At 39.6% G+C, this 13,109-nt stretch overlaps 1 protein-coding gene across 2 annotated transcripts in view; it reads left to right on the forward strand.

Moving 5' to 3' along the window:
• UPP2 (uridine phosphorylase 2) overlaps positions 1–7,357 on the forward strand; it is a 38,413-nt gene extending 31,056 nt beyond the window's left edge. For both annotated transcript variants that reach the window (XM_063429635.1, XM_063429634.1), the window contains exons 4-7: positions 44–158; positions 575–784; positions 3,157–3,303; positions 4,733–7,357. In XM_063429635.1, the coding sequence (XP_063285705.1) occupies positions 44–158; positions 575–784; positions 3,157–3,303; positions 4,733–4,875 (615 nt within the window). In that variant the 3' untranslated portion in view covers positions 4,876–7,357. The remainder of the gene's footprint in view (positions 1–43; positions 159–574; positions 785–3,156; positions 3,304–4,732) is intronic.
• Positions 7,358–13,109: the final 5,752 nt, after the last annotated feature.

Genomic DNA, 13,109 nt, shown 5'->3' on the forward strand with positions numbered 1-13,109 from the left:
GTATATTTTTGGTAGTAACATTTTGTAATTTTATCCTTTACAGCACGGGATGGGAATCCCTTCTATTTCCATTATGCTCCATGAACTCATCAAGCTACTCCACCATGCCAAGTGCCGTGACGTCACCTTAATTCGCATTGGGACATCTGGAGGGATTGGTAAACATTATTTTTAATAAAGGAGATTATTGCTACATTTATGTTCCAAATTTTCCAATCTTAGCTCCAGATTGTCTAAATCTGAACTTTCTCAGAACCTGAGAACTCTGCCTGTCGAGTGAAAGTTTAATAGCACGTAATATGTTTAATAGAAATCAATGTAAATTCCTAGCAGCCCTATTAATGTTTAAGCTTAGTGGTGCAGTTAAGTACATTCCCCGTTTTAATATCCATATCGAAAATATATTTCTGTTCTTTAAGATGCCAATTGATAAGTGACAAGGTTGGCAACATTGTAATTTCCCTTTAATATTTTTCCCACTTAGATAATGTTAAAAAGTAATAATTGAAGTGTTACTTGGAAAGTCAGTTTTGTTTGGCAGATTTGTTCTAATTCACACCTTTTCATGTCCCAGGCATCGAACCCGGCACAGTTGTGATTACAGACATAGCTGTAGACGCCTTTTTTAGGCCCCAGTTTGAGCAGATTATTTTGGACAAAGTGGTGGTGAGGAATACCCAACTTCACCAGGAACTCGCCAAAGATCTGCTGGAATGCAGTCGGGAGATTTCCAGTTTTCCTACAATTATCGGTCATACCATGTGCACATATGACTTTTACGAAGGTACAACTTTTTCATTTTTATCATTAGTATTGCTTACTTTTTAGTTATCGTGCAATATATTAAAGCAGATTGGCTTATAAAGATTAACAAAGTAAACTGGTGCACTTTCTACTTATACATTATCTGTTAACGTATTATCATGTATATGTGGGATTTAGTTTCATTTTCCTTGTTTGGTGCTACAAATATCTTATAAGAATGCAACCCTAAGTGACAAATATCCCACTATAAAGGACCACTATAGTGCCAGCACTATAGTGCCCTGAGGGTGCCCCCACCCTCAGGGGCCCCCTCCTGCCGGGCTCTAGGTGTAGAAGGGGTTAAATGTACCTTTCTCCAGTGCTGGGCGGGGAACTCTCCTCCTCCTCTCCTCCTCCTTGGCTGAATGTGCATGCGCAGCACGAGCCGCGCGCGCATTCAGCCAGTCCATAGGAAAGCATTCACAATGCTTTCCTATGGATGCTGGCGTCTTCTCACTGTGAAAATCACAGTGAGAAGCGCGGAAGCGCCTCTAGCGGCTGTCAATGAGACGGCCACTAGAGGCTGGATTAACCCATAGGTAAACATAGCAGTTTCTGTGAAACTGCTATGTTTATAGAAAAAAGGGTTAAACCTAGCTGGACCTGGCACCCAGACCACTTCATTAAGCTGAAGTGGTCTGGGTGCCTAAAGTGGTCCTTTAAGTAATAAATGTACTTTGTACTCTTACTGGAGCACATCCCCCTTTAAATAAATAATCATACATTAGTGAGTCCAACAAAAGTTTTAAAAAAAAAGTGTGAATTATCTGGAATTCAGTGAATTACTATAGGGATGCTCTAGGTCTAGGCCAGGGGTTCCCAAAATGTAGATCCCAAGATGTTTTTAAAAATATAGCTTCCATAATGCCTTGTAATTCTAATAGCATTCTAAAGGCATGCAATGCATCATGGGATTTGTAGTTCAACAGCACCTGGGGATCTACCTTTTGGGTACCCCTGCTCTAGGCATTATAATCACTACAGTGCTCTGCAGAGGCTATGGTGCCAGGAGCCCCCAGGAGCCATCCTCTGATAATCTGTCAAATGATTTAGGAATAGCTCCTTCCAGTCTGAGTAGCTCTAGTAAGGGGGAAGCTGTCTGCAAAAGAACATTGTTTAGACTTGATATGAATTAGTATGATAATGTGAAAATATGGACTTTGGGTGCCTGACACAACAGGGTAAAGGGTTACACAGGTTGCGGGAGGGGTACATTTTAGACCTTTAAATTATAAGCCAAAAAAAGTGAGATGAATTTCAGTTTGGCTACTTTGACTCAAATTTGAAATTCAATTTTAAATCCAGACAAATCTCACTATGATAAGCACCCCGTCCCCGTGTGAAATCAAAGGAAATATAAATGAACTTGTACATAATTGTAGTTGGGGAAAGCCTGTACGCCACTCAGCCAAGAAACTGGTCTTGTCAGCAGCATATTGCAGATCAGTGAGCATTCTTCCAGCTGCTAGACATGTTAAGTGTCTCTTTTTCCATTTTTTCTCTCATCCTTTTTTTTACCTGTTTTATGTAGGATGAAAGAAAATAATTAGCTTTTATATGTGTTTACAGACTATGGGGGAGATTTATCAAAGTGTCGTATTCTAAAAAAGTGGATCAAATGTAAAAGGGGAGAGAGGCTGTTTCTACCTGTTTCCATGGTGATTGGGGAACATGGTGATGTGTTTCCATTTTCGCACCACTTTTTAGAACAGTGTGCTTTGATAAATCTCCTATAAGTCTGAATATCTAATTATTTATTGAATTTAAATTATAATTTACCAAAACAGCTGGATGTCCAAATTAGATACCCCCTGCTCTACATCTGATCTGGAACTGTAAAATAAATTACTAAATGAAGGCAAAAAAAGTGTTAATTTGGGAAAAAAAATTCCAATTTGAGTATGGACGCAGCTTGCTTACTCTAACCTAAATTTTGCAATTTGTTTTTCAGTTTAGCACAATTCAGTGATTGGTCAATAACCCCTGAAAATAGGCTACTTAATCTTATGTCTAAATGCCAAATGTCCCGAATGCATTGCATTCCAAATGATTGGAACACTATTTTATTTGATTAAAAACTGCAAACCCTAGTCTACTCTAATATATTTTTTATTGGTAAGTTCCAAAGCAGTGATTCACACTTGTTTATGTGATTGTACCGCTGGTATTTAAAAAGACCACATTGACGAATTTTCTAAAATGTACAAAAGATTTATTTATTTTTAAATGTAATATATAAAAGAAACTGCTATTGCTCAGAAGTAATAACTGATATATGGAGAAACAAAATTATACATTTGTTTGTAAGTAATGAAGAATGCTCAAGAGAGGTAAAATCAATTTATTTTGAAGGTCAAGGCAGATTAGACGGTGCTCTCTGTTCATTTTCTAAAGAAGAAAAGTTTGAATATTTGCGTAAAGCGTATGCCGCTGGAGTTCGGAACATTGAGATGGAGTCTTCTGTATTCGCCGCAATGTGTCATCTGTGCGGACTTAAAGGTATTTCACTATTTTATTTATAAATTGTACTGGGAAGTAGGTAATTCAGTTTTTTCCCCAGATGTATATTTTTATTTAAATTTAACCCGCTGATTTCCAAATAATTTTTCCCAAGAGGTTTTATAAACCATGTAGTTGCTCATATAATCAAGGTTAATTCTATAATAAAGACTAAGATTTCCTTTGTGGAGATGTGCCCTATTAGTATTATTAAGAATAAGATTTATTTTCTCAGTAAGTGCTCAGTGTGCCCTACTCGTTTCACTCCTTCGAGATGAGCACTGTACATATTTAGTGTGTCTTTGTAAGTATCAATGGGAGACCAGGGGTCAGTTGAGATATCTTGGCTACTTTCTGAATGTTTGATGTTGTGGGAAAGGGTTTTTCAATAGCCATTCTATGGCATATTGCTGTGCCTCAATACACTTCAAAGTATGCCACAAACATATGTAACTCAAGGCTGTAAACGGTTAAAAAACGTATTATTATTTTTTTAATAAATGCCAGTTGTTGGGATTCCCATTTGGTAATTTAAATTCAAACCTAACAAGTGTGGTTTTGTAAGAATCCAATATATTATTCTGAAATGCATAGGAATTCAGAAGTAGATTTTTTTTAATTTAAATGTTTTTTTTTTTCTATGTCAGCAGTTCCTAATTCTCAAGGCAATCCAACAGTCATCTTTAGTCATCTTTCAGTTCTGTCTCTACAGGAAAACTGAATAAACTTGTGTCCTAGGTTAGGACCCCCGGTTCTTTATAATGCATGAACGGATTATTAGAAATGATCACACTGTGTTCCACCTGTGACGATATTTATGTTAGAATGCTCTTCTGTATTCTAATTTTTACAGGGTCTTACAAATGTCAAAATGCAAACCTCAGTCCCCATTTGCAATCTAAGTAATTCTCTCTGTCACAAATGTTATAGTAATGGCCACCTTAGTCTGTCACCGCAGAGTGACTCTGCAATGTCACCAAGGCTTAACAAAGGCCATTCATGGTGGAAACATTGCCAAGAGGTGACTCAATAAAGCAATCAACTCCATACATATAACTGTAATGAAGATAAATTCTTTCTCCAGAAATGAATTCTGATGTGTGTCTTGCATTCCATATTGCCCCAAGAACCAACTGTTTTTCAACCAATTTCCCCCAAAACACATTTACTATTCCTGATAACAGTGTTTAACAGGAGCTTACAGTGGTGTCTAGCCTACAGGGGGCAGCTTTGTTTTCCAGCATTCATTATGGTACTCCAGATGTTGTGGTCTAAAGCATTACAGGCTGTAAGAGTATTATGGGATATGTAGTCCAAAACATCTGGAGTGCGAAGATTACCAACCTCTCTAAGAAGATTGTTTACAAGATAAAAACATTAATCACTGCCCTATTTGTTCACGTTGGATCTTTTCCTCTCTGTATTTTAGCTGCAGTGGTCTGTGTGACTCTTCTCAACCGACTAGAAGGGGATCAGATCTGTCACAGTCACGGTGTTCTAACGGAATTCCAGAGCCGACCTCAGCAACTGATTGCAACATATATCAAGAAACAGCTTGGTGTGTGCACATAGCCTGACAAGTTAGGCATTATGGGAATTAACAGTGCACATTAACTTAAAAAGCCATTGCTATATGCAACATTTGCAGACTGTTTAACATGGGCATTCTACAGGTAACTCTTCTACTGCTGTCGAACTACAACTGCCATGTTGCTTGGCTAGGATTGCTGGTCAAAGACTGGCTAACCGTGATGGGTGTTGTTGCTCCACTGCAGAGCTGCTTCTGATCTACAAATGATGTATACTAAATGGGGTACATTCAATACACATACCAGATTGTTCACTAAAGTGAGATTTGTCTTGAATTCAAAGTCAATTTCAAATTTAAGGTCAAAGTACATGGACTGTAATCACGGCTGCCTGAGCTTTCTCCAGTTCAGCACCTTAAAATCTACTTTGAATTCCCAATAATTATCCCTTTAGTGAATATCCCTATAAGATGGGCTGCTTCATAAAGCATGCTATTTGTTTAGGTTTAAACAAAAGTTGCACTTTTACAAAGTCTGTGATTAAATCGTACAAAGCGAAATGCGCGGGGTGTTTACCTGCTTGTCAACTTGCTGTTTTAATCCTTTCTTTTGAATAAATTGTATGGAATCCGAAAATCAGAATTTAGTGAAAATAAATTAACATTGAGTTTTATGAAGCGGTCCATCTTTTTATTTTGACTTTATGCAGTAGAAATATATATATTTTTTTCTACTTACATTGTCTCATCATTGTGTGGTGCTATCCCTTATATTCTAAGTGCACGCTTGTTGGCTGTGGTGAGCCACTGTTTATAATAATATGATACAAGTCTGGTGAAAAACAGGGTATTTTGGGCACTGTATGGTTAATTAGAGCATATTTCATTACCTTTAAAAACAGGTATTGAAAGCTCACAGCTTGGGTATAATTATGAAAGTGGGAAAACTGCTTAAACGTCAGAGATACAGTAACTGTCCCGACACACGATGAATTGTCAGGTTTCAATCACTGGATTCCTTTAAATCACACTTCTTGCTGTAAGAAATCTGTAATCATTGTCAAAGGTTAAAATGCTTAATGTTTTCCTGGAATCTCTTTATACCACTTGGCAAATAACCTTGTTTATGGGATGTAGCCCGCTGCTTAGATAATGTTTAAAGCTTGTTTGGGGTCATTGCTCTCCATGATTAATGAATAATGGAGAGTTTGTTTATATTATAGGACAGATATGTTTGTGCGGGACAGCTGATCTTGCGTAATACAGTACAGAAGACTATCTCCAATTAACACTTTATCACATCACTATGCTTTGGAGCTAATGCGATCTTATTGATAAAGATATATATCTCTAAGACTATTATTCTAAAACAACAACTATTGCTATAAGCCACAATGAGACCAGATAGAATGCATCCTGTTGACTTTCGAATTGTTCCTTTAAATCGGCTTTTTGCTCAGTCTGACGTATATATTTTTATATCTGTAGATCCATTTATTCCACCAATATATTTTACCATATTGCTTTGTAATGGTTGATTAGTCAGCCATATATACTATTCTATAAAGATTCTGCAGATAGCAGTGAAACCCAATGGTGTTTTCTTTAATGTACAGTTACTAACATTTATTGTCCACACAATTAATCATTGGTGGACACTGAGACAAAATTAGAGTGGTGATCTCATAGTTTTCAGGAAGATCGGAAAGTGGTGACAGACAGTGGTAAACATGAGCAGTATTAGATTGAAGTTCCTATTCTGGATAAAGAGCTGTTAATAATTTTCTCTGTATCCCTTAAAAACGATACATGCCATCATCACAAGCTTGTGCTTGAAGGTGCTATGACTACAATGCACACTCTTCTTATTTTCATTTATAAAGCACCAACGGATTCCGTGACGCTGTACAATAGGTGGACTAACAGATGAGTATTTGCAACATCCGAGTTGGATGCAACAGAACAGAGTGTGTTGAGGGTCCGCTCAAACAAGCTTCCACTTATATACCATTAGCAGCTCATTAAAGCCCTAAATATGCGAAATGAGTAGGGAAATTTAATGAGTGGTCTCTAAGAACTAGATTGTAAAGATGCCATGGACTATCATTGGTTCTTAAATAATTACATTTTTGTATGTGATGTTAGAGCCACATAAATATTGGAAGAAATAAAAAACATAAAACATAAAAAAAAATAAAAAAAAACACAATACTTCAAATTATTTGCCTTTATAGACGTGTTTTCCAAATTCACTGTTTGCTGCATATTTGACATCCCTTTGGTAACAGTCCGTGTGTTTTTTCACCATTGTACTGTCCGACTTCAGATATTACAATTACTGTATAACACACATTATTAGTATTTTGAAGGTTTGTGCTTACATTTGCAAATCTCAGGAATTTTATGTAGACGAATAACTTTTATGTACTGTAATAATGATAAATCTAAGATTTGTCTGTTTTTGTATATTTATGTTATTGTATTTGGTACTGTATCTACTCTTTAATAAAGTGTTATTGTATGTCATGTGAATGTGTATAATTATCACTGTGTGTCCACGAGGAGCTGTGCGGGTACTATCAAGCGAGACTATTGGACTTGAATGCAGACAACAAATGTCACATTGTACCAGGGCAGGCAAACACAAAAAGTCAATTATTTCAGGGCACGTGCACAACAAAATGAGCCAGCAAATGCAATATAATGAAGCCAGCAGAATCACTGATACCTACAATGATATACAATAACAATATTACATTTACTGGTACCCGGAATAGTATATATCATTAGATGGTTTTATTAATGTGTCTAAATGTTTTCCTGATTCACTTAAATGAGATGTTTTATTCTTTAAATATACACTGTATTATCCTGTAAATACATTGAGTAGTGTTACTAATAACATATAAAGCATAGCAAAAACAATGCACAAGATTCTCCTTATAGATTTCTTAAACGATACATGTACATTCTAGAAGACGAATAGCCTTAAATGTATTGAATGTCGAAACAGGTTTCACTGGCATATTGAGTAATAAATTACAGCATCAATTTAGAAATAAATGTAATAATTCATATTAAATAAATATACGCATTGCTTAATGATTCTCTGTTGCGTAACAACCAGGAACTGGCTAAGATTCCTTGGCCAATCCTGGTCCTCTGGGGACTGTGGAGTAAGGACAAAGAAGAGTTAGTCCAATCGATTCTCAAAAAAAACCACAATTCCTAATATTAATGCCACTAAATCAATTAGCTCTCAGACCCCCTGGTGGAGGTAGTGGCACCTCTTAGCCCATGGGACACAGGGGTATAAAAATGGGAGAATACAAAAGTGTCTTCTTTCACACCCTCAGGGAAACCTCAAGGTCATATGCCCAGACTTCAAGGAGTTGGTTACTAATACAAACCTGCTTCCTATACTTTCCTTTCTATCTACCTCTTTAATGTTCCAACGTCTGTTTATATAAAAATCGAAAATGGACGGTCAGAGCTTAGGTGGCACTAACAACATGGAACAAGCAACTTAACTCATGTATAATTAAATAATACCGCTAATAACACGGAAGGTTACAAGTCACATGTATACTGTCAAACTCTGAATAACTTGATTACTCACACTGTTATCTCTTGTCATAAAGCATTGCGGACGCTGGGCCAACCACGCAATTGCCTGACTGTCTACCTATAAATAAATATATATATTTTTTAAAAATCCACAATCACAGTAAATACTAATAGACTACATACACAGAATACAATACAAATTGCATGTAAACCAAAAGGCAGAATAATGGTACATCTGTGTCTTCAAAGCTGCCCTAACTATCTCAGAGCTTGCAGTAAGTTCATAGAGAAAATGGAGGTCTTTCTTACAGTGGATGGTGTGCAAGGCCAGAATAAATACAACACACGGTAGGAATATTCCAAGGTTGGCAGAAGGTCTGGAGTACTGGTTGGTACCAAATATGAGCCACGGTTTATGGTGGGAAATAGAAGTAAAGGATAATCTAATGCTTCAAAGTGGGATTACGTTCTCCATGTTAATTTGTGGACAGCAGACGTCACTGACCTCAGACTTTAATAAGAACCCTGTAAGATAACACAGAGAAACTGCTGGTCATTTCTTTATTGTGGTTTAGAGCTGGGCTTAGCCACCCTTTGTATATCATACAGATACATTATGTTTTGATCATAGAACATCATGTGAATTTTAGTTTTATTCGTACGGGTAGAACCCTCCAAGCAGCCAATAGAAATGCAACGTTGAATTCAGTGATTACATTTTTCTTTCTACTGCACATCTCATTATGTGTTTTTTTTCCTAATTCATGGCCAGGGCCGGACTGGGGATACAAAGCAGCCCTGGAAAAAAATGTATGCCAGCCCCATAAATCATTGTGCCATGTAGTAAGTGTGTGTGTCCCTGTCAGCCGGCGGGGGAGACCTAATTATTCAATGCTTTTCCTACGGGGAAAAATCTGACGCTGGAGGTCCTCATGCATAGCGTGAGGACGTCCAGCATCAGATAACGGACCAAAGGTCCGTTTTAATTCCTGAAGTCCCTCTGGTACACAGCCACTAGAGGAGGCATTAACCCTACAAAATAATTATTGCAGTTTCTCAGAAACTGCAATAATTACCACTGAAGGGTTAAGGGATATGGGACATCTATGAGCTGAAGTGGTCTGGGTGCCTACAGTGTCTCTTAAAGTGTCAAACTTATCATATTGATCAGTATTGTTTTAGACTTGTGGAAGAGAGGTAAACTCTCTAAAAAGTATTTTAAATATTTTGTTAGTGTAATAAAAAAGGTATTATTACATACTACAATAGTATTTTGGCATCCACTACTGGACTAATACGACTAATCCAATCTACATGTACATTATATATATATTCTATGTTTATAAATTAGTAAGTGGAGCAGCATAGTAGAGTGCAGGGGAATGTTGGGATGTTAAGTTAAGAAGGGGTTAATTTAAGAAGAGACAGAGGGGATAGAAAAAGAGAGAAAGGGGGAAAAACTACTCCTGCACAGGTGAATTGGGTGGTATGGGAGAAATTAAGCTTTGATAGAAATGAGAGTCTTGAAGCTGCCCATCCCTGACAAAGGGCGCACTCATTAAATGCACATATGGCAATTACAAATGTTACAAGACCTTCATGAATCAGACTAAGCAAAGGTCATGCAAGCTCGGACAAACACTCAATATTGCATAACTTTGTTTCCGCACAGATTGTACATGTTATATGATATGTATTACGCTGATGGGGACCTGCGAGTCCCATGGTTATTGCTCAACCTTGTTATCACGAATAAAAATCGTATTTACAAAAAAAGTAGGGGTTAATTTGCTCCTTGAGTTACAAGCCACGTGTGAAACATTACGAGCCACCTCAAATGCTTGTGTATTTTGTATTTGTATTTGCTTTTTTAATTTGTTTTAATTTGATTTACTCAAATATCTACACAACTTCAGTCTGTGTGTGTGCAGGGGCATATTTATATTGATAGTTTTATGTGTGTGTAAATGCAGGGCCATATTTGTATGTAGTTGGTGTGGATACCGGTGCATATTTTTGGGGCAGGTCAATGTGTTTGAATGTAGGGACATATGCGTGTGTGTGGAGGGTAAGGTGCGTAAAGGGGCGTAGATGTGTAGTGGGTTAACGTGTGTTTGTGAATGCAGGGGGTTTTGTGTATGGTGGGCACGGTCTGAAAAAGTGGTGAATTTGTAGCCCTCACTGTCTATAGCCAATTCCCAACTCCAATAGATAGTAGCCCATTACTGCCCCATAGCTTGCAGTCCATTCTACTCCCCTATTCCCAATAGGTGGAATAGGGGAGTAGAATGGACTGCATATTCTCTGTCCTCTGTAGTTAGTAGTCCATTCCCCTCCCCCCACAGCCTATGTTCCTTCTCCCCCTCCTCATAGATAGTACCCAAATCCCCCTCCCAATAGATAGTAAACCAACCCTTCCCCATTGATAGTGCCCCAATCCCCCTATAGAGAGTACCCATATCCACTCCCCATAAATAGTACCCCAATCCCTCCATAGACAGTACTTATATCCCCTTCCCCATAAATAGTACCCCAACCCCCCCATAGACAGTACCTATATGCCCCTCCCCATAAATAGTACCCTAACCCCCCATAGACGGTACCTATATACCCCTCCTTATAAATAGAACCCCAACCCCCCATAGATAGTACCTATATCCCCCTCCCCATAAACAGTACCCCAACCCCCCATAGACAGTACCTATATGCCTCTCCCCATAAATAGTACCCCAACCCCCCATAGACAGTACCTATATCCCCCTCACCATAAATAGTACCCCAACCCCCCATAGACAGTACCTATATCCCCCTCCTTATAAATAGAACCCCAACCCCCCATAGATAGTACCTATATCCCCCTCCCCATAAACAGTACCCTAACCCCCCATAGACAGTACCTATATCCCTCTCCCCATAAATAGTACCCCAATCCCCCCCATAGACAGTAACTATATCCCCCTCCCCATAAACAGTACCCTAACCCCCCCATAGACAGTACCTATATCCCCCTCCCCATAAATAGTACCCCAACTCCCATAGACAGTACCTACATCCCCCTCCCCATAAATAGTACCCCACTCCCCCATAGACAGTACCTATATCCCCCTCCCCATAAATAGTACCCTAACCCCCATAGACAGTACCTATATCCCCCTCCCCATAAATAGTACCCCAACTCCCATAGACAGTACCTACATCCCCGCCCCATAAATAGTACCCCACTCCCCCATAGACAGTACCTATATCCCCCTCCCCATAAATAGTACCCCACTCCTCCATAGACAGAAAGCATATCCCCCTCCCTATAAATAGTACCCCAATCCCCACATAGTCAGTACCCATATCCCCCTCCCCATAAATAGTACCCCAACCCCCCCATAGACAGTATCTATATCCCCCTCCCCATAAATAGTACCCCAACACCCCTATAGACAGTACCTATATCCCCCTCCCCATAAATAGTACCCCAACCCCCCCCATAGACAGTATCTATATCCCCCTCCCCATAAATAGTACCCCAACCCCGCTATAGACAGTACCTATATCCCCCTCCCCATAAACAGTACCCCTCTTCCCCATAGACAGTACCTATATCCCCCTCCCCATAAATAGTACCCCAACCCCCCCATAGACAGTACCTATATCCCCCTCCCCATAAATAGTACCCCAACCCCCCATAGCCAGTACCTATATCCCCCTCCCCATAAATAGTACCCCAACCCCCCCATAGACAGTACCTATATCCCCCTCCCCATAAATAGTACCCCAACCCCCATAGCCAGTACCTATATCCCCCTCCCCATAAATAGTACCCCAACCCCCCCATTGCCAGTACCTATATCCCCCTCCCCATAAATAGTACCCCAATACCTCTCCTCGTGAATAGTAACTCATCTCCTCTAAACTCACTCCTTTAGAGAAGTACAAATTCTTCTAATGTCCCCCACTTCGGCCCTATCCCAGACAGTGATAATGAGGACTTCCCCTGTACCTGATTGGGAGCCTCAGGAAACCGGTGTCCTGCCTGCACTGCTCCGCGTGGCTTGCCCTTTGACTCATGACGTCACTTCCCCAGGCAGCATGCATGCAAGTCCGTGCGGCTGCGTTCTATCACCCGACAGAGGCTCTGCTCAAAGTGCCTCTGCCGGGTACATTACAGCCAAGGCCCCCCTTTGCACTGAGGATCTGCTTGCATACCCGGAAACCCGACCCTAAAGAGCACATTTAAACGGCCTGCCAGCCCCATGTGCTGCGGCCCACCGGGAAATTTCCCGGTATCCCGGTGGGCCAGTCCGGCCCTGTTCATGGCCTTTCTCACCAAAAAAACAAGTAATGTTTGAGTATTTACCCTCATGGTTTGAGAGAGCGAGAGTTGCTTATTAATCAGAAACATGTAAATGTATTCACTACAGGTGGCATCCAGTAGGCTTTTACATTCCATCTCTCTATAAATTTTACAGCAAGCCGAGTTGTTAGCGCTTACTTATGTAAACAATTGTGATGTATATGCAATTCCTGATAAATTGGGCGTCAGGCTGGAGCTATACCCGAAGACAGCCACAAGAGGGCGAAAGCAAGTGAGATCACATTGCACAGCATTGCCCCAGAAACATCTCCAGTGGCCATCTGAGAAGTGGCCAGTATTGGTGCCCCGTAAACACTGCCTTCTCTCTGAAAAGGCAGTGTTTGCATTAAAATGCCTGCAATGAAT

This window comes from Pelobates fuscus, chromosome 8, assembly GCF_036172605.1.
Source record: "Pelobates fuscus isolate aPelFus1 chromosome 8, aPelFus1.pri, whole genome shotgun sequence".
NCBI classification, from domain to species: Eukaryota; Metazoa; Chordata; class Amphibia; order Anura; family Pelobatidae; genus Pelobates; species Pelobates fuscus.